General features: G+C 46.1%; 2 protein-coding genes across 4 annotated transcripts in view; one reads left to right on the top strand and one right to left on the bottom strand.

The window, feature by feature from the left end:
- Positions 1-12,206, top strand: part of DMTF1 (cyclin D binding myb like transcription factor 1) — a 30,620-nt gene extending 18,414 nt beyond the window's left edge. For all 3 annotated transcript variants that reach the window (XM_080391377.1, XM_080391379.1, XM_080391378.1), the window contains 7 exons: positions 782-933; positions 2,421-2,636; positions 4,995-5,080; positions 5,745-5,903; positions 6,698-7,081; positions 9,871-10,018; positions 10,836-12,206. In XM_080391377.1, the coding sequence (XP_080247503.1) occupies positions 782-933; positions 2,421-2,636; positions 4,995-5,080; positions 5,745-5,903; positions 6,698-7,081; positions 9,871-10,018; positions 10,836-10,945 (1,255 nt within the window). In that variant the 3' untranslated portion in view covers positions 10,946-12,206. The remainder of the gene's footprint in view (positions 1-781; positions 934-2,420; positions 2,637-4,994; positions 5,081-5,744; positions 5,904-6,697; positions 7,082-9,870; positions 10,019-10,835) is intronic.
- A 2-nt stretch (positions 12,207-12,208) lies between these two features.
- On the bottom strand, positions 12,209-21,495 carry TMEM243 (transmembrane protein 243). Its single transcript, XM_080391380.1, has 4 exons — positions 21,304-21,495; positions 14,922-14,972; positions 13,945-14,049; positions 12,209-12,709 (listed from the first exon to the last, which is right to left on the bottom strand). Exons 1-4 carry the CDS (start codon positions 21,379-21,381, stop codon positions 12,587-12,589), a joined length of 357 nt encoding a protein of 118 aa, XP_080247506.1. The 5' UTR covers positions 21,382-21,495; the 3' UTR covers positions 12,209-12,586.
- Between the last annotated feature and the right edge of the window lie 215 nt (positions 21,496-21,710).

Raw genomic sequence — 21,710 nt, 5'->3', positions numbered from 1 at the left:
AGCAAGGATGTTCAGTGCTGTTGCTTGGTTTGTGAAGAGAAATGCTCTTAACTTCCACAAAAATCTTTTCCCCTCTCACTCCCCTCCTTTCTCATATACTCCATGTATAGATGAGCTGGAGGCAAATCAAAGCTATTTATAGTTTTCAAAACAGATTTTGGTAGAATCCAGTGTGTGTATAACATCTGCAAAAATTATGTGAAGACTGTCCCTTACCTGGAGAGCCTTATGGGACTGATTTATGAGGAACTGCTTAATATTGTGGTTAACTTGATCTACTTTGGCTAAGAAGCATCTGAGAGGAGGCAAAATTCTGTTAAGGACGGATGAGTGTTATTTAGGAGAAAACAAGTAAATATCATAACATGAAATTAATTAAGTGAAGGTTCAGAGTGAATCTTGGGAAGTATTTCCTGCCTTGGAGATGCGTTTGGGGAATGGTTTTCCAAAGAGAAAAGATGCAAGTACCATCATTTGGAATGCTTCACAATAATCTGGTCAAAGTCCTAATGTGTATGTAAATAAGGAGAATAATCCTGCATGGCAAGGAGATGGACTGGATCATCTAACAAGTCTAGTCCATCTTCTGTTGTTTATGATTCTGCTTGACCTCTGGCAGCGTGGAGCCTTGGAAGCCTGTGTCAATTCATGAGCTCTGGTAGGCTATTCATTAGCATGCCGTTTTGCCGCTGTTAATGTGTGACAAGACCGGAGATGTGCAAGACCACTTCCAGTCTGGAGGGTAGTTTCTAACAGGTAAATATTTTCTGTATCCTGCCAGGATAGCGGAACTTGAAGTTTCTGATGAAAATGACATCAATTGGGATTTACTAGCTGAAGGATGGAGTAGTGTACGCTCACCACAGTGGCTCCGGAGTAAATGGTGGACCATTAAAAGACAGATTGCAAACCACAAAGATGTTTCATTCCCTGGTAATGTACTACTTGCACACTTGTCTTCTAAAAGCTCCTTTCACAAATGTCAAAGGAATAAGGCTGCATTTTGTTCTCTACTTAAAGCACTGGTTACCAAAGAGCACGTTGCTCCATTGCTGGAAGTTACTGGCCCCTTGGATCTGCTGGCTGAATTGCTCCTACAAGCAATCCTTAAGTGTTTTGGTCAAAAAAAGCCAAGCTGATATATGCAACTAAACAGGAGCAGATTTTTCCAACTCCCCTCACTTTGGCTAAAGTGGGAGCACGTATATAAGCAGCTCAGCTGGTAGATCTCGGATGATGCCGATCTTTGGTATGGAGGGCAGTGACCTCTTCAGGTGGAAGAGTATGTATCACTCTTGTATGCAGCCTAACTGTCACCTCAGGTTAGATCTGTTACCTTTACAATGTTAAAATGTAATCTGTTTTGAGGTGCTGAACCTTAGCTTTACTAGCTGCACAGTGAGGGGGAAGGGAGGAATCGGGGGTATAAAGCTCTCATAGCATTTTCTCTTTCTTGGCTGGAGAAACTAGTGCCTGAGCCAAACAGTATTTCAGACTCCGTGACCTTCAGTCCTCCTTTTCTCTGTTTTGGGGAGAGGAAAAAAAATGGAGAGATTAGCCATGATGACTAATGAATGTCATAATGAAAGGTGTAATTTAATGGACACTTGCTGTGGTCATCAGTGTGGTTATATATTAGTCATGCCTGGAGGCTGCAGTTGAGAGGGTAGCCCTGTTACACTTACCATACATTAATAGGCATTCATTGCATCGAATAATTCATATTATAAATACACTGCTGAATCAACAGGCTCCACTGTCTTTCTCCGAGACAGAATGTCATGCTCTCAGGAGTGGGAAATGTTTAAGCAGTTTGCTGTACTGAATGCTAGAAAAGCAGAGGCCTCGGCTTTTGTCACCTTATTTACATCAACCACTCCCTCAGTGGGACCAAAGTGATCATAGGGAAGAAAGGTGGGTGGGCTTATTGGTGCGATAGGCCACTTCGTGCACAGACTGAGAATTGTAGTGTAGCCACTGCAAGATTCTCTCTTGCTCCGTATTTCCAGTGACATTTCTGTCAACCTTTTGAACAAGTCCGCTTCCACGTTTTGTAAAATTAGAGGGTTTATTTCTGATAATAGCATTACACAACTAGTGATACTGGCACTTGATTGTAGCTTGGGTATATACCATACCTGGTTGTAGAGAGGTCCATATTTTTATGAGCTTTTCTTTTTTTTTTTTTTTTTTAATTTTTTTTTATTCAAGCATTCTAAAATGTCTAGGTTCCTTGAGAAAATCAAGTTCACTCTGATAGTTGACTGTAATTTTATGTATGTGCTAAATTTCTAGTTGATAAATCTCTATAAATTGTTTAGGTTCCAAATTCAGAAGGATTTTGATTACTTTTTTCATCTTGGATAAATCTCACATGCAGCGTTTCAGACATGCTTTAGCGTGAGCGTTCTTTCTCTCAGTGCTGATAAAAGGTCTTAAACAACTCCATGAGAACCAGAAAAACAATCCAGGGCACCTGCTTTCGGAGAACAAGTCTGGAAGTGGATTGCCAAACACAAACTCCAGTTCGGGGGTTCAGCATGTGCAGATTCGAGTGGCTCGCTTAGAGGAGAACGCAGGAAACGCACCAAGCCCTATGGCAGCTTTGCAGATTCCAGTCCAGATTACACATGTCTGTAAGTAGCTGAAACAAATGACTCGCTGTCCTCTAATGAAACCTAAAGCTTTCTTATGTTAAGATGGTGAAGGAGGAGTGGGCATGTCTTACATGATCTTGTTAATTCTGCTTTGGTCTTGCCGTAACTTCAGATTAAGGATTTCTGGGTTCCATTTGCCTGTTTCTAACTTCGTTAAGCAAATGTAGGTGTTCCTGTGACAACAGTAGCAAGAAGCTGCAACTGGAGCACCTGGACATAGGAGTTGTAGGTGCCTGTCTGTGTGCATGCACACAAGGGCGTGCCATATAACATGTTCTTTGGAAAGGTACACAAACCTCTTAATGAAGGTGCAGTATGTATGTTCATTCCTTAAGTTTCTGCTAGTAGCTCTTGTCTAAACCAGTATCATGTACAAGATCTTTTGTGAAATATGTACACTGCTGTCCCTAAGTTTGATGAAGGACCCTGACAGGGAAGGGGAGCTTTTTTCTAGCCCTGCTTCTCATTGTGCAGTTATTTCTAGGCGCAAACACTCTAGAAAGTATTAGCTGTCAAGTCACACTGATGTTAAGCTCATGATCTGCTCTAACCACTCTATTCTTTTTTTAAGTTGGTGCTTCTCATGCTCTTAAGGATCAACTTTGCTCATTTATTACCAGGTCTACTTTGACTGTAGTGCTTATTGCTTGGTTTTGTAACTCATTAAGTAATTCCAGTCACTCCAATCCAGTCACCCCATATGCAGCCAGTCATCTCTGTTGTGTAAGATTTTGCATTGTTTGCCATTTGTGAGTTTTATTAGGGAAGATTAGTGCCTCAGTCATGCTTACTACAAAATTAATCAGGCTAAGAAATGATTCTTCAGAGTACGACTAGATAGGCATTTGCTAAACAATTTTCTGTTTATAGTTTCATTAGATTAGCCCATCTTAATCTACTTATTAAGTGCCATCTTCATTTTATCTGGTTTATTTTTAATTAGAATGACATGCAACACCAAGCCAAGAACATTTTGTCTGTTGTAATATGTCAGCAGTCTCAGACTTTTAGCCAGGCTTGGTCAAAGCTGTTGGGTTTTGATGAGCAGGCAAGATGCGCTGGTGTTCTGTAACCTTTAGTCCTTTCTGAAATGAATCCTGAAACAGTTATTTTGTGATGTCAGTTGCCCCTGTCTGCCTAACAGGCCTTTTTCCCCATTTTAGTCTGCTTTCCTGAAGAATTTCTGTTTATGTAATCAAAGTGAATTTTGTATTGTGTCTTTCCCAGTCCCATGAGGGCTGAACCTATTAGCCACTCTCAGCTGCATTTGATAGAAGGCTCAAGGTTTCAAAGGGATAATATCTGTAAGCTTTATGAGCACAACTGGCTAGGTAACAGAGAGGCCACACTTTGCAGCTGTCTGCTGCTAGGTGCCAGGAAATCTGCAGCAGGAAACCTTGAACGTGCCACTACAACAGTAAAATCTTTAAAACTGGAGCTTCTATCTTCTTCAAAGACCAGAATTACTCTGTTTTGAAGACAGAGAGTCTTGAGATGGCCAGGTTTGGAGCTTGGAGCTCTGCTGTTGTCATGTAGGTCTTTTGGCCTTTCGGTATTTATGGAATTAGTGGGTAATCCCAGGCAGATTACTAATTTGCCTGCAGCTTCCTGGAACTTGTGAGGGTTGTTTTTTTAAGAGTAAGTAAAAATTACAATTATGGTTTTGAATAGGTTTTATGATATTTTATAAAGCTTTCCGTACGAGTTGTTTTGGACCTGGTGATCTTGAAATGTCTGATACGTAAACTGTTTTTGATGCTTCTCTTTGTGACTTGTGGAATTAATAGAGATAATTGCATAGATAATTACACACTTGTGATAATAATACTTACAGCTTTTATACACTGCAGTTATAACACACAAGTTAGGCAAATGTCTTGTGGAGCATCTGATATTTCATCAGTGGTGGACATGGTGGAAGGCAGAAAAGGTTAAAAATACAAAAAAATGGGAAAGACAGCAATATTAAACCTGACACCAGTTTAAAACAAGTAATATATGATCCAAAGGATATCATTACACCAGAACCTCTTAGAAATCTCATTACAAAAAGTAATTAGATAATGTTAGATAACTTTATTTTTCTGCTTTTATCCCTGCGCACTAAAACCGTACTTTCTTTTGCTTTTTTGGATTGTAGAATGCCCTCTTTAAATAGTATTGTATCTTGGGTAACAATTAGAGAACCTTGATATTAGGATTGCAGCAAGTTTTCTTTTTCCTCTTACTGGAATTAACAGTACCCTGCTATATATTAATTGTAGTATGTTATGCTCTCTGCAAGGCTGAAACATTTTGGTTTATATACTTTCTTTCTTTTTTTCCTTCTTTTTGCAGCCTCAACCGATTCCCCTGCAGCTACTGTTGACTCTGAGACAATAACACTAAACAGTGGAACACTACAGACCTTTGAGATTCTTCCAGTAAGTAGCAGAAAACTGGTATTTGTTACTGTTCTTTCTTTTAATTACAGACACTTCTTAGACTATGGAACGGTGTATTTTCAAAAAAAAATAGTTCTCCAGTGGAAAGAGGAAGTTAAGAGATCTAAAACTTAAAAAGTTCAAAGCAAAATATGTTTCTAAAAGTGTAATTCATTAGGGCTGTGGAGTAAAATGTGAATTGCCGTTAAATGCTTTAAATCTGTCTTGATGCCTTACTGCTATGAAGTTTTCCTTTGTGCTTGTTTGGCTTTTTTTGGTTGAAATCTTACGTAACAGAGCCACAGGAAGCTCCCAGCAAGTACAGATTCTCTCAGTTCCATTGTACTGTAATTTATAGCACAGTTTCTCTTTCAACTCAGTGTTAAGAGTAAGTTGAATTTCTTCCTTTCTTATGTTGCACAGCATAATACAGTCCTGCTTGACTCTTACTTAGCATTAATACTTGCCCTGGTAGCCTAAGGCAATGTATGAGTTCCTCTCTACTTTTTGAGTGCAGTACAGCAGTCAGCACAGTAGGGTTGGATTTGTTTGTTTGTTTTCCAGGGAAGTTACAGTTAGGGTAGCTGATGTAAATAAACACGCTCTGGGCACAGCCCAGGAAGACAAGTGTGCTTGGATATTAAACTTGGGTTGTCTTTTGTAGTCTTTCCATCTCCAGCCGACTGGAACACCAGGTACATACTTACTGCAGACAAGCTCAAGCCAAGGCCTTCCTTTAACACTGACAACTAGTCCTACCATGACCCTAACGGCTGCTACTGCTCCAGCCTCCCCAGAACAGATCATAGTTCATGCCTTATCGGTATGTATTGTGAGCAGTGAAACAACTGGAGTTTGGGCAGTGGGGGAGGGGAACATCATAATGCAGGCCTTTGTATGTGCATGTTAGATTTGCAAAGCAGTTCTTAAGTCATAACAGTGTTACTTTGCTTAAAACACTGAAGAGTGAAAATTTCTTTTGTTTTTTTTTTTTTAATTTTTGTTAGCAAGCAACTTCCAAGTTGCTTCAAAACTTAGCTTAGTAAGCAACTTAGTTCTCGCTGTGGCTGAGCATGCTGTCTCCATCTAGTGGCATGTTCCGCAGCACGACAAATACTGCAGTTTCCTGATGTTTTCAGTGACTGACAAATGAATATTGGTGTTCACAAAATTTGTATAGTAGTGATAGTATACTTTTTATTAGAGGGAGGGAAGAGGAAACAAACTGGGGATTGAATAACAAAAGTGATGCAAAACTCGGGGAAAAACTGATCTTTTGAATCTACAGTGACCCTCACCTGAACGGTTGCCTCTTTCACTTTAAGTATTTACTGTATTTGTGACTCAAAGAACAGTTGACACCAAATTCAGTGTACAAATTCATTGTTTAGGGCCAGGAAAGGTTGACAGATGATCTGGGCTGACATACTATATATATAAAACTCTAAATTACACACAGTAATGAGTTCTTTGAATCCTTTTGCTTTTATTTGCTGAAAGATTTGAAGATACTTTGTCTATGAGAATACAGAAGACTTGAAGATACTTTGAGAATACAGAAGTCTCTGACATTTTTTGGTTTTTGTTTGTGTCTCTTTTTGCAAATACTGCTTACAGCCAGAGCATTTGTTAAATACAAGTGACAATGTCACAGTGCAGTGCCACACACCAAGTGTCATAATCCGCACTGTTGCTGCTGAAGATATCTCCTCATCTGTCACTCAGGCAGAACTTACTGTTGATTCAGACATTCAGTCGGCTGACCTGACAGATCCTGCCGATACCCTAGAAACAAATACTTTCCCAGATGATATCCATCAGTCCAAGTTGAGTGATGAAGAACAGTCAGCCTACAATGAAGATGATGCCTCCAAATTCAGCAGCAATAGCAGTGAACTGATGGATGGAATTATAGTAAGAACTGTGGAGGAGATTTCAGATGCCAGCCTGAAACAGGAGGAGGATTCTCACTCTGATTTACCCAGCACTTACGTTACTGAGGTAAGGGAGTGCATGATAGTCTATATATTCCCCATTTCTGCATGGAGAATAATTTCATTGCATTGTTGACCTTTATGTGAAGGTATTCATATGAAATATGTCAGTGATTTGACATATATTGTAGTTCAGGTTTTGTTCAGATCCTCTATCCTTGAGTTTCATTAATATGTTACAGGTGTGAAAGTGTAGCGTTTAATTTGGTACTAAGCTTATATTTTACTTCAGCTGGAGCGCTGAATACCTCACTATGGAGTTGCTTCACTACTCAGGGTACTTTTGCATGATGACTATGGAAAGCGGGAATATTAGTGGCACTGAACCACTGAGTTCCCTTCATCTGATTACTATTTGATGCTCTTACTTTAAGATAGACTGTCAATTGTCCAACCCTGCATACTTTACAGGTAGATGACTGCTGAGCAAGGGAGGTGCAGTAGAGTATTTAGGTTTTGCTCTATGAATCTAACAACATGCTTTGAGGTGCATCACAGTTTCCATTTTTGAGGACTTCTATTAAACATACTTACAGTTAAGTATCTGTAAAATTGGAATTTGAAGCATTTAAGCTATTTCTGGCCTCAGTTTTACTCAGCTACAACACTTGCGATGCAGAAGTGAGTTTATCCAAATGATTTCAGGCATTTGGATTGTTTATACTCAATTCTTCCATTGTTCAGTTGCTGGAGCTATGATAATGAGTAAGTCAAGGAAAACAGATGCTAAAAAGAAGGTAACTGTCTTCAGTGGGTAGAAAATACCTCTTTCCTTAGAAGCTTGATTAGGTTAGGCTGTGGGAAGAGATGAGTTAGATTCAAATACCCCATCCTGTTCTCTAAAACCCTGTGCTGTACTGTAATTCTGCTTTATCAGTCTTGAAAATCCATTGTTGTTAGGCTTTGTCTTTGAAAAAGATCATAACAGACACTGCGTATCCATTATGCTTTCACAAAGAGGATCTTTGTACGTCTCAACAGTCTGCTACTACAGAAGTGTTTGAATACTGAATACATCCAAAGCTGGGGATTACGCTTCCGTTTTCCTCTCTGTTGTCTCATGGTTGACATAGTTGTGATAGGATTCTCACCAGTTCAGACATCCCATCAGCTTTCTACTCAGTTTAAAATTTCAGCTTTTCAAGGTAGAATTAGTAAACTTTCACTATAAACCTAGTTCCTAATTAAACTTCGTAGAAATCACTTATGGCTAGCAGGATATAAAGAGGAACTAAACTTTTTTTTCTATTCAGAAAATGAAACTGATTTTGTAGTTCTAATTTGCCTTACACTTCTAGTCAGACTCAAGTTTCATATGTGTATTTAAATTCTAGGAAATAGTAAACTGTGAGTGATTCTAAGTGAAAAGTTACTCTAGAAAGACATGCTTAAATTTTGCTTTCTTTAAGTCTGTGTTATTTTGATGCACTTGCCAGTATTGTCACTGTGGGTGTGGGTACTGGGAAGCAGGCAGTCATGCTGCAGGGTTTTATTATTTCTGGCTGGGAAAGGTGCCCATTTGCTACAATGGCTGCTTTAATTTTTCACACCTCCCCTTCCTAGTTTCAAGCCTTGCAACATACTGCTTATCGTGGGCAGTTTCAGCTGTGCTCTCTGCGGAAAGCTGCTTTTGCAGGTCAAGCATGCTGTGCTTTGCATGAATGGGTACACATTTGGACCAAGTCTTAATTCAGAGCTGCAGCACAGGTAGTCAACTCCTTTTCAGCAGCACCAGGGAAGGGGTTTTAAGGCAGTTGCCTTTGCAAAAACATTGTGAAACTATGTAGGGAAACAAGTTTTCGTAAAAAAACTAGATGAAGGAACTTCAGGATTTGCTTGAACAGAGAGGGCTGTAACCTCTCCCACACATTTCATGCTCCCTTCAAAATCTGTGATAAATCCAGGTGCCTTCTGCTAGCAACATTTGCTAGCATTCTGCATCAGTGATTCCTGAAGCTTGAACAAACCTTACACATCACATGCAAAAACTGGAATGCAAGTACTTCTGCTTCTTCTGGCAGTACTATGTAGATGTCTTTTCACTGTGTTTGCAGAACCAGGAGTCCACCGGAGTGTGCTGTGACACTAAACCGGATGTATTACTGCCATTCCAGTACTACAAAAGCCAGGGAACAGGCAGCAGCAGCAGTTATTACAGGACTGGAAGAGAGCAGGGATATTGACAACTTGTACCTGGAAAGAATCAGTGTGTTTCAAATTTTTTGATACAATGAGGGTCATATACAAAATTTGGATCCAATTTACGGTCAGCAAGTGACAAGGGCAAGCAAGGCACAGAAGTTAAAATAGGTCTTTTGAGCTCTCTGTTCAGTAGTTAAAACTTGACACAGAAGCTGTGAAACTATTAAGTTCAGCTAAAGCTGTTGCATTTGTGGAGCTGTTTGGTGTACTATAAAGGTATTGCTTCAGTTTCTCAGAACATCTAGACAGCAAGTAGTGGAAAAGCTTAAATACTCCTCTTTATAGACAAAACATTTGACTTAAAAGTGATAAAATGTTCTCGTCATCACCAATATTTTATCACCACCGTGCAGCCTCTCCTTTCTTCTCCTCCTGCTCTCATACTGCTCACAGGGTAGAATTCTTCTCATCTTGGTTTTAGATACCTGCACTAGGATGAAACATGCCCTATAAATGCTGGAGTAAACTAGCTCTGATGCTGACATTTCAATTTAATGAGATAAAATTGAATTAAAAACTGCTGAGTCAAGCAGGTTTTGCTGTTTATGCTACCAAGAGTATACTCTCATGTCCTATTCCTTCTGTGTTGTGCAGGAGCTGGGTTCTCCAACAATAGAAGAACAAGTTGACCAGCCTACAATAGATGATGAGACTGTGCTTATTGTTCCTTCTTCCCATGGTTTTATCCAGTCAACAGATGATATAGACAGCGAATCAGTCTTGCCCCTGACAACTCTAACAGGTGTGACAGTCCCTTCATACGGTTGATGCTGGAGCCAGGTTCATTAAAGCAGTTTGGCACTTAGGATTCCTGTAAACACCACTTTATAGATCTTTGCGTTCTCTTAAATAATTTTCCATGTCATCGCTATGCAAAAGCAGCTTGGTTACCCAGCTGGTATCAGCAGAAGTAGAAGAAAGTCCCACTTAACTTTGTGGGAAAAGCATTAGAACAGCAGCTGCTTCATCACTTGCTGAGCTGTTTCCATCACCCTTGAGCCTTGAATTAGTATGCGTAGGCTAATAAGTAACTCCTCCTTTAGTGTGCATTTCTTCATCCCTGGTACTTGAATGAAATGTCTTTCTTTGAGAGAAGACCAGAGCCATCAGAAATGCACTTAAGGCCTCTCAGGGTGAGGGGCTGGGCTGCTCGGGGCTGTGTTTGCACAGCACTCACCTGGAAGGGCTTGCTAGCTAGTGCCATGCTTCCCCATGCCAAGTCACCTCAGACTTGGAAGCAGCGCAGATACATTCTCCCACTGCCGCACCTAACAAATACTGCTTTCCAGAGGAAGGATCTCCTCACAGAGCCATCAAAGGGTCAGCGCTAGGCCTGATACAGTAGTACCTGATGAATCCAAACGTGAGTTACACTGGTTGATTCCATATTAGTTGTAGCTTACCTTGAAACTAGAAATTGAGAGCTGCCTAGTTTGAGCAATATTGCTTAAAATTGGTTAAAATTTCAGGCTGCATTTTCTGTCTTCTAACTGTGTATTTTATATCTTGTTATAATGACACAGTAAATAATAGCTATAATGTACTATGCCTCTTGACAGATCCTATCCTACAGCATCATGGAGACGGGTCACACATTATTGGCTCGTCGCTGGGCAGTCCTGACTTGGAAGATTCAAAGGATGTTGAAGATTTAGTGAGCTGTCACTGAGAAGCAGTAATCGTGTCCATTTTCTATTGACCATGTTTGCATTGTGAAATTAGTTACAACCCTGTGCCACATTTCCAAAGAAAGCAGTCAGTCTGTATCTTTAAGCAGAAACTTCCAGTTTGAAATTACTACAGTGCACTTTCTCTGCTCAGGCTATTTACCTCATTTATAAAGGGTTACCGAGCAGCCAGCGAAGCCTGATGTACTGCGTCTCAGCCAGGGTGTTTCGGTGTTTTAAAGAACCTCCGTTGCAGCGCTCACTGCTAGGATCCACGTGGTCAGTTCTGACCTGACTTGTTACTGGTGTGCTGAACTGCACATCTGGAAAACTGGACAGAAGTCAAGGGTTGTGGACTGTAGCCTTTTAGTGCCGCAGCAAGAATTAGTTTGCACATGTTCCATGAAGAATGGGTGAAGATTTCTGCACTTACTGACTCTTGTAATACATGGAGTAAGAGACTGTTACATTTCAGGACGGAATGTATTCCATCAAAGACTTCAGGGAGCGTGGGCAGCATCATGAAGAAATGGTCTGTATTCCCATCTCATCTGGCTTGTTAGTACAACTACAGCATAGGAAGAAGACACAGATGCTTATGGGACTTGCCTGGGTCTGCTTGTTCCTGAGGAGCCCGTTGCTGGCAACGGACAGAGCTCAGAAAGATCACTTGTGGGAAATCTGGGGTTTTTTTACTCGTTTCTTTTCCTTCTTCACTACAGCAAGCTGAATAAAAAGGGAAAGGGCTATAAGAAAAGGAAGCTACTGGGACCCACCAGCCTCCTCCCCCCGCAAGCTTGTAACTTCTTTGAAGACTGTTGTGAGTAGGCTGGAACATTTGTCTCTTCTCATTGTTTACATGACACTACCAGCCACCTCTCCAGAGGTGATTTATGCAGCAGGTTAGTAGGTGGGGGGTGGCGTGGAGGTGGCAAAGCCTTGGAGAAGTAGCTCTGTGAGAATTTGGGCATAGGGCCCTGAGGCAAAGGAAGGCAATTTATTTCTACACAAGGGTTTGAAACAGGACACTAGGCTGAGCAGCAGCCTGTGAGCTAGGGATAGAGAGAAAAAGCTATAGAAACTAAAGACTCATGTATAAATTATTTTATTTATTTCTGTAATTAGCTCTTCATAATCAAGAGTTGGTCTTTTTCAGTCTGTGGTTTTGTTAATGTGAAAAATAAGTTGTAGTTTCAAATGGTTGCCTAGGGAACAGAAATAATTGTATATTCAGTTTAAAGGAAATAAAGAGTATTTGTCTTACGGAACTGTAAGATGCCATTTATTTATACTGCTACCGATCCTTGCAATGCTGCAGTTTATTTGTACAGTAGTAAAAAAATGCATTTTTTTCCAAAATGAAAAAGCTTGTGCCATTCTGAAACATCAGTACAACTGGAATGTTTAAGTGCAACAGTAGCTCTTCAAAAAAAAGCAGAATGTCACGTCTTACGGCAATAATTCTCCCCAACAAGAGGGACATTACATATACATTTACATGAAAATCATGTACTGATTTATCCTTGCACAACCCACTTCTTTCCTCTCAGTCTGACTGTCCTCAGGTGTCTCAAGTAGAGCTGAGAGTTGAGCTGAAAGCAGTCTGACACAGCAGCATCACTGCTGTGTATTCCCAATGTCCATCATTTACCCACTTCATGGAAGTACAGGTTGGCACATATACATAACATGACAATAGAAAATAATATATAGTAAATTAGGTTCCTGAATTTAGGTTCCAGGTCTCCTTGTCGATACCAGTAGATCTAGAAGAGAGGAGGAGTTTGTATTACTTTAAAATGCCAGGTACTTCAGAGGAGACGCTGCGGTAACTGAAGTGGCAACTTCTGGACCTTTTTATTTTTTCTGTAAAACAACCCAGCTTCATCTGACTAGAGAGGACTAGGTGCAGAGTTCGGATAATTTTCTTAACAATTAAGAAATATCACCTGTTTTCTTAGCATGCTATGGTGGAACCCACAAACAAAAAAATTGGCAAGGTGTTTCTCCCCAAAACAGGGCTGTTGGTTTGTGAAGCTTGGGTGCCAGATCAGCTGCAAAGACATGGGTTGTCTTGTCAGCTCTGTTGAAGAGGGTGGGTGGGTTCAGTGGGGGTTTTTAACACTCAGAACTGGCTGTAGCCATCAAACCCTGGTTGATGACGACAAATGTCAGGTTTCACACTACACAGTCTTTCTTGTGCAGAGTCACAGCTACCAGCTGTAGAACCACAAACTGGTACTGACCAGGCAAGGCAGAACAACTTCCCAGATTACCCAGCGGCAAGGGGTAGGGGCCGTGACTGTTCCAGGTCACAGCTGGAAGGAGGAGAACGCTCTTGAATATGACAAGCTACAGCAGAGGCAGGAGCCACTGATGCCCATGGCAGGGGGACTGGACCAGATGATCTTTGAAGGTCCCTTCCAACCCAAACCATTATATGAACTCTGACCTGCCAGTTCCCTTTGCTGCTGCTGGGGACCAACTCTCTGGGGATGCCGCATCTGCTGAGTAGAGGAACCTCTGCTACAACCCTGAGGAAATGCCACCCGCTGTAGCTTCCTGCCACTGCAGCTCACCCCCTGTGCCTGAAAGGCCACTGACTTCTGCAGGTGCCTGGCTGGCCCCACCACTTCAAGTGTTTTACTCCGCCCCTAGTCTTCTGTAGCACAATCCATCTCCAAATTCCCATCTCACTGCTCTGCTCCCAGGTTTCCTTTTTTATGTCTCCACTGGCAGCTACAGATGGCATTGTCACAGAGGTGACAAGTCGTGCATCACAGCTGGTCTGCAGAAGGTGGCTCAGTTCACACACTTGCTCTGCAGTAAATATGAAACTAGTTACCACTCCTTTGTTGTCAACTTGTTTTATGGAGGCTTTAGAAAAGCTTTTCTAGGAGAATGCAAAAAAGAAGGTAGCACCACATAAAGCTGATTTTAGTCAGATTTCATCCTCAGTCATATACTCAAAAGCTTGCACAGCAAATGTCACTGTACTTACAAGTATGCCAGCAGAAATGCAACACAAGGAGATGCAGAAAGCAAAAAATATATTCACAGGTTTTGGAGGTAGTTGCGGGAAGACAAACGCACTGATTAGAGTGACCTGTATGGAGGAAAACAAAGATTAAGTCTTTGCTCTCACCTGCCATCAGAGCTTCCATGAGAAGAGGCTTGCCCTGACAGCTGGCGTACCGCAGCTCGCATCCAGCTCTGCACATCCCTCCCTGCTCTTTAACTCCCACCCTGCGACAAGCTTGAGGGAAATGTAAAATTCTGGAGGAAAATCACTTTGATGCAACTGCAGACTTAGAGGCAGAAGAAAAAACAACAAATCATGAAAGCTTCACTACTCTGGCTTGTTGCTAGAACCATCCTCCAAGTCCCCATAGAGCCAGCAGGCACAGACGTGCATGCTGCCTGTGTCGGAGCATCCCTTCAGCCAAGCTTCCCACCAGCTGCCACCTCAGCTCCCCCTCTGCCTCCCTGCACCTGGGCTTTCTACAGTGCTGCCACCACGGACCGCAGAACTGCTGCTCTCCAGTCGCAATGGCGTTGTGTTTGTCTTCAAAGCTTGGGGAAAGCATAGCTCAAGACAAAGTGACACACTTTGGAAAAACTCCTATAAACCATAAATAGAGGGAAATAATAAATAGAAGGAAATAAAGAGAAGCGAACATGTTCTCCTGGGTCATAAGCACTTTGTCACCACACCCAGCCTCATGTTCAGCTGGGATGTACAGTCTGCCCATTGACTTGGGGCTTTTTATTGTGCAGCGAGATCTTAAAACATGGCTTTAAAAAAGGTATTCACCTTCTCCTGTTGTCAGAGTCTCAAAAGACAGAGGTACCCCAAAGTGACTACCTGGGCCCCAAGCTACAGTGAAGTTTTGCCTCCCATTTTGGGGAGGAACTCTGGGGTTTCACCCCAGCACCTAAGGGAGGCATGAAACATGAGATGGGATGGGAGATACTTACTACAAGCAGCAAGGATGTTAAGCCGCCAACAACTAGATTGATGACTCTGTCCTGAAAAAAAAAGAAGACAGTTACACACATGCCTTGCCAAAAAAACACCCAAACCCCCACGTAAAACAGACCGGTAACCAACAACGTTGAGAGCACCCCATCAGCCAGGACCCACGTTATCCCCAGCAGCACCATCAAGGCTCCCCTGGTCAACTCTGTCCTGCAGGAGGGTTTCCCTTCCTCTGACTCCATGGACCTCCGGGAGGTTGTACTGGCCAAGTCCTTGTGCAGCAGGTTTGCTCACTTGCAACCGGCTTCTTCGCTACATCTGAATCAATTATAGTTATCCAAATGAATTTTAAAAGAAATTTTAAAAGTGGGAATGCACAGACAGAGCTTGTCAGAAAACGTTGTTGAGGCTTGTTTTAGCCTCAGTGCCTGAGAGTAAACACCTTGATAGTGTCTTCGGTGGGAATTTGTGGGCTGCTGGCAGGAAGGCGAAGTGTTCCCTGCACCCCAAATGTTCCTCCCCTAACACCAGCTGACCTGAGGGTGCCTACTTGGAGAGACAGATTTCACACACACAGAGACTTCTTTCTGCTGCTCCCCATCGGTACAAAACACTTAGTGGGAAAAGACAACCTTTTTGCACCTGGGAAGAGGTATCCCTCGGTGTCAGCATCGCGGTCCCACCCCAGATGTCATCAGGGCAGGGACTGGCAGTGACACTGGGTGCTCAGAGGAGCACCCTGGGCAGGACCCCGTACTGACACACTCGCTGGAGCAAGAAATGGCTCGATGCAGAAGGAGAACATTCCCATCCCTGCTGGGAAACCTGCCTCCTACCTTTCTTCATGGTGCTACTCTGAGTACAAACACCTATTGCCGATGTCGGGTTGGGTTGCACACAGACAGGTGTAACGTCCCAGACAGCTGGCTCACCAAATACAACGCTAACACAACAGCTACAGCAGGAAAGACGTGCAGAGAGAAAAAACGCAAAACTTCAGTTAATTATACTGAGAGTCATTAAATAGGTACAGTTAAAGGAAGGTGAGAAAAGAGATCAAGCAGTGAAAAAGCATCTTGCCCAAGACATCCCAGCTGGCAGGCAGGGCAACCCAGGTTTCCCTGCACCTGGTCTCACACCCTTCTTCCCTTCTAGCATTACATTTTGGAAGATGATTTGTAGAGAGAGAAGCTCCAGGTCACGAAGAGATAACTCATGGCAGCAGTGGGGCAGGAGGAGAAAGCAGAGAGCAAAGAGGTGGTGGCAGAGGGCAAAGCGCACTCTTGCAGAAGACCACCAGCCCTGACCCAAGGCTCAGTGGAGCTTGTGGTTCACTAACAGGCAGATGCTGTGCCCTGGTTGTGCTCATCCCCAAGGGCAAAGGCCACAGCAAGCAGACTCTTTAAAACCTCTTCAATTAGTTGCCAGCTCCTCTACGTAAAACCAGACCATTTATGCTCCTATAGCTCAGAGACCTCAAGCTGTGGGGGCACGGCAGCGGCTGCAGTAGAGGGGAATTACACACCTCCATAGGCAACTGTCACCACATCCCCTGCACAAGGTCCTCGCCAGCCAGGCACAAACCCCTTCTCCTCACTGGCCTTTCCACATGTGGTGTCAGCAATACAACAGCAGCTTCTGGGAGCGACCTATGAAGTACCCACCACCAACCCCCAAAAATGAGCTAAGAGAGATATCTCCAGACAAGTAACAGCAGCGACAGGGTGAAATGCAACCATGCTGCCTCCGTAAGAACATATCACAACAGCTCAGCTGGGCTCCTTCACCTAAGCTAAAACAAATTTATTAAAGAACTCAAAGCTAATTTTAACCTGGACAGTATGCGGAGGGGTCTTTACCCCCAAAAGCAACTCTGATGCCAGGAGAGGATGGTAGTTTTGCTCTGCCCTTGCCCCGCAGACCCGATGGAGCCCACCAAGGCGATTTTATGGAGTGGGATCAAAGTTTGTGTTCAGGCTCGGCTCCCCACGGACAAAAGGGGTGGCAGGAGGTGAGCAGCTGGATCCCTTCCCCCTTTGTGCCATGGGGAGATGGGTTTCGATCGGTGGAGGAAGGGAAGGGAAAGCCAAGGGGCCAGCCGCAGAGCAGCCCTCGGTTGCCACCCTTTACAGCTAACCTGGGGGGGGGGGAGCGCACAGCCGCAGCCCCCTCTCTGCAGAGGGGCTTGGAGGGCCGGACACATGGTCATCTACCTACGGACAGAATACACCATCCAGAAACTCAGCCATTGTTAGGCTTCTCCCCATTAACTGGAGACTTGGAAGTTAGCAATTTTAAGACTGAGAGAATTCAGCTGTTTTGCCAGGACAGAGACTGCTCTGCCAGGAGAAGACGAGGGCATCAGCCTCAGCAGTGGGACCCGGCACAGGGACCTCTCCTCTCATGCTGCTGAGCAATGGACATTGCGGCAACAGCCGGATCAGGTACGGATGCCATCGGCGGAGTGGCTTTGCCACGTGGCAGCCAGTCCCTGCGGGTCAGGGCATCCCCTTCCCCATGCTTAAACCCACGGTCACTAAAATCTTCCAGTGCACCACTGGCAAAGGAAGGTATTTCAGGATCTGGGGATTAAAGCCACTGATCCTGAAATCCCAGGCTTGGCAAAGCGGCAAGAGGCTGTATTCCCCAGTGCCCGCTGACACCTCAGCCCCAGGCAGCTTAGCACAGCAAAAAGGTTAAAAATACACAAGAGGCCAAGATGGCTAAAGGGATTGGGGATGACAGAGCCTTTCATCTCCGCACAGTGTCTTGAGTACACAGCCCAGCCCGGGCAGCCACTCGTGGCTACCAGGCACACGGAAACGGGCTGTGACAAGCCACGTGTCCTACAAACCATGTCACCCAACTCTTGCAACCAGCACAGCTGATTCAGGGAGGATTTTTCTCCATGCATCAGTATGTATTACGATAGCTGCTAGAGTGAAAAATAAATAAATAAATAAATAGATAGATAAATAAATAAATAAAAGCATGCGCACCAAAACAGCGAGCGTGCAGGCTGCTGGAGGGCACCTGCACCGGCACAGGGTGCTCACACATGGACGCTGACTTCTGATACAGCCCAACAGTGTGCAGTGCACTCACGGGGATCGCTGTTCAGCCAGCTGGCAGCAGAGACATAGCCAGCTGTTGGCCACAGAGGCAATCAATTCTGTGTTTCAGCACTGTACAAGCTGCATTTCAAAACAGGAGAGTTTCTGCCCTCCTACTCCAGGGAGGGTTGCTGCAGGGGCTGGAGGCACCAGGCTTGTCCCAGGGAGCTGCTGTGGTGCAGAGGTCTCCCTCCAGCTGCCTCTGGGAAAGGGAGACAAGATCAGGAAGCAGGAGGGTGTGATCCAGGATCCTTCAGGACCTGGGTCAGGATTACTTTAAGTAACAGGGAAACTGAGGCAGGACTGAGGATGCACCCACACCACTGTGCCCACCGCACAGTCTTGGACAGAGCGACAGCTTTGCTCTTCAACCCAGTCCAGCTCAGCACTTGCAACCTTCAAGTTAGCAGCTTGCAGGCTAAGCCCACCGGGAACAAGCTCCCGGCAGAGGCCTGGCCAGGCCAAGGAACAGGCTGGTTCCCTGGAGGGTGGGTACACGGTGGCATCTCTGCAGGCGTGATGGAAAAGCCATTTTTATGCCTTACATCAGCAAGTCCAGATGGCCAGCAGCAACTGCAGCCTGTTGCAGCCATAGGGGATACCTTAATCTAGTGCCAGATTAACTACGTGGAAGAGCAGACAACACACGCTATATGTGAGAAAAGCTGTGCGGAGGACCACGCTGGCCACCCTCCCGCTGCAAGACAGGGGCACATGCTCTTGTGCCGTCGCAGGCTCCTCGCTCCTGCCCTGACCTGCTCAGTCTCTTCCTATTGTTTTCTGCTTCCAACCCACAGCAATTAATACCCACCCGCTTATATTTAAATGCTCCCATGACAGAGAAACCCAAGCAGCTTCTACTTTGAACTTCTTCCCCGAGAAGTCCTGCATCTGTAATACTCGGTCTGCTCTTCACCACCTTACCACTTGTGCCTTTGATTTTCATCATCTCTTACCCGCTCACTCCCAGTGCTGAATCCCCACTGAATCCAGCGCACCTGGCATTCATCAGCATCGTGCTGCTATGCTCCCTCGTCTCACCAGTGACTTCTGTGGTACCACCTTGCCCCTCCACTCCACTCGGCTTGGCCGGAGCAGCTGGACCGCAGCAAGGGGAAGGAGGCCAATGCTGCTGCCCAGCTCTCTCACCCCCATGGAGCAACTTTAGCCCCAAAGCCACCAGCTTGGAGACTGGGAAAGCATAAGAAGAGGGCATCCCCATTTCTACATCCATCTCCAACCGCTGGCAGGGGTGCAAGACCTCTGATGTGGGTGCAGGGCTTCCCGGGGCACGAGCACTGCCCCTGCCCCTCCCCATGGCCTCGTGCCCTGCCCAAGCAGGGGGCTCAGGTTTGCCAGCGCACCAGCCATCACTTGCAGAGACACATAAGCAGAGCCAGGGCAGGGCAGATACGCTTCTCCCAGCAGACCTGCTCCCATTTTAAGGCAAAGTTTAGCTTCATTTCAGAGACACAACAGCTCCGGACCTCAGCAGCATCTGTCTCTAAGCAACCCCAGCGAACCTCAGAAGCAACCACCCCAGGCCAGCACCCAGCACGGCGGTCCCGTGTCCTCAGGCACAGGTACAGCAGAGAGAGGCCATCGGCCAGTGCTGGTCCCACGCGACTGGTGCCAAAAACAGCCCCAGAAGATAGGCAGGGGTGCTGTGCAGGGCACTGGATCCCTGTTTGAGCCAAGAAACTGGAATTAGCATCCCATGTTTATTATTTACTGCTCCTCTTTGAGAGCAGAGCCACAGCTGGAAAAAGATGGGGGTCAGGGATCAAAGGCTTGACCTAGGCTGGAAAGTTTGAGGTTTGCCTGCCAGGACCACTGCCTGGCTTCAATAGCACGTCCCAGTCCCCAGAAGTCCCCATCCCCAGAAGCTTCCCAAAAGGTTCCCCCGACCAAGGACCAGCCCACGCGACCCCATGTGTGCGCTCTCCATCAGGGCTGGCACCCGGCCCCCCTCACTCCATCCTCCCAGAGGTCCTGCCTGTCCTCCTTCTACCCCACATCATCCTGGTTCCCCCCCCCCCCCCAAATTTGGCTGGTATAATTTTATTTGTATTTTTATGAAAAGTTATCATTTTAGCAGCATTTCCAGTTTCAGCCTGCACCCCTCCACAGACACACGCAGCGATGGGTGACCTCTCCTACCAGGGGACAAACCCCAAGCCACGACCCGCTGGCACCCCACAGGCAGCAGGGGGTGCACACCGCCGGGTACCGCGATTCCCACTGGATCTGGGTGCCGGGCAGCACCCCGGGCCCCCCCCGAAGCAGCGCAGCCCCCCCAAGCAGGCAGCCGAACGCTGCCCGGCTGAGCGGCTTACGGGGATCGGCACCTGAGGAGTCGGCACTGGCGCACGTCAGCCAGCGCCGCTGAAAAAACCGCGTAACGACAACCGGGGGGGACCGAAACCAGCCCCCCATCCCCAGCAAAGCAAGGACCCCCAAAATTGGGTGAGCTGTAGCTCAGGGGGCTGCAGCCCTAAGCCCTGGGGCTGCAGGGCCACACGCACCCCAACGAGGCACACAGCCTGGGGGTCCCCCAGCCCTGGGGCTCCTGCGCCCCGAGCCCCTGCTCCCCAGCAGGGCTCGGGGGGCGTTGGGAGGGGATTATTTGGAAGTTTTTTTCTTTATCGGGGGCGCTTGGGGAGTTTCTTTTTTATTTCAGGAAGAGCTCTTGCCTTGGGGGATTGTTTTGCGGACGGTTGGGTTTGTTTTTTTAAATTTGAGGGGGGGGGGTTGGTTGTTTCGGGCATTTTTAACAGATTGGTTTTGCTCGGGGGCACCGATCAGGAGCAGTTCGGTTTGGGTTTATTTCTTTTTTTATTACTATTTTTTTAATTCTACCAATCCAAAGGGTTTCTTTCTTTTGGAATTTGTGGGTCTCCTTTTATGTTTTTCCATGGGGGTGCAGCTTTGTTGTCGCTTTACTGATTTTTGATGCGGGGGGTGGGGCTGAGATATTATTTCTTGTTTTACGTTGGTTTTTTATTTGTTTGCCGGCTCTGGGCAGGTGCCCGGCTCAGGGGCCAGCGGGCCCGGCTCCCTGCGCTGCTCTTCGCGTTTGCGGAGCCCGGGAGCGAGCGGCCGTTATCGGGGGGGGGGAGCAACTGGGGAGGGAGGGCGTTACGGCGGGAGGGGGGGCGCGCTGCTGCTGCATTTCCCTTGCTGGGGTGGGGGGGCTGCTGGGAGCGGGGGGATGGGGGGTCCCCGGGACGGTTTCGGGGTGTTTTTCCCTTCCCTCCCCCCCCCTTACCCTGGCCGAGGTCTCCCCGAAGAGCGGCCGGTTGTCGGGCCCGCCGGTGCCGTAGCCGCGGGCGGCGAAGCCCTCCATGGCGGGGGGCGCGCCCTCATGCTGCGCCTCCGCGCCGCTCCGCGCCCCCCCGCGCCGCCCCGCGCCGCTCCGCGCCCCGCCCCCGCGCCCAGCCCCGCCCCCGCCGCGGGATGGGGAGGGGAGGGGATGGGATAGGGATGGGGATGGGATAGGGATGGGGATGGGATAGGGATGGGATAGGGATGGGGATGGGATAGGGATGGGGGTGGGGATGGGGGGGCTGCGGCGGGGCCCCTCGCGGCCTGACACCTGCGGGGGTGGGGGGGGTGGGGATGTGCGCGGGTGTACGCGCAGGCTGCGCGTATCTGCAGGCGCAAATGAGCATCGCT

The sequence above is a fragment of the Falco punctatus genome, assembly GCF_963210335.1.
Source record: "Falco punctatus genome assembly, chromosome: 6".
In the NCBI taxonomy this organism is placed as follows: Eukaryota; Metazoa; Chordata; class Aves; order Falconiformes; family Falconidae; genus Falco; species Falco punctatus.
This window is presented reverse-complemented; position numbering and strand designations above follow the sequence as displayed.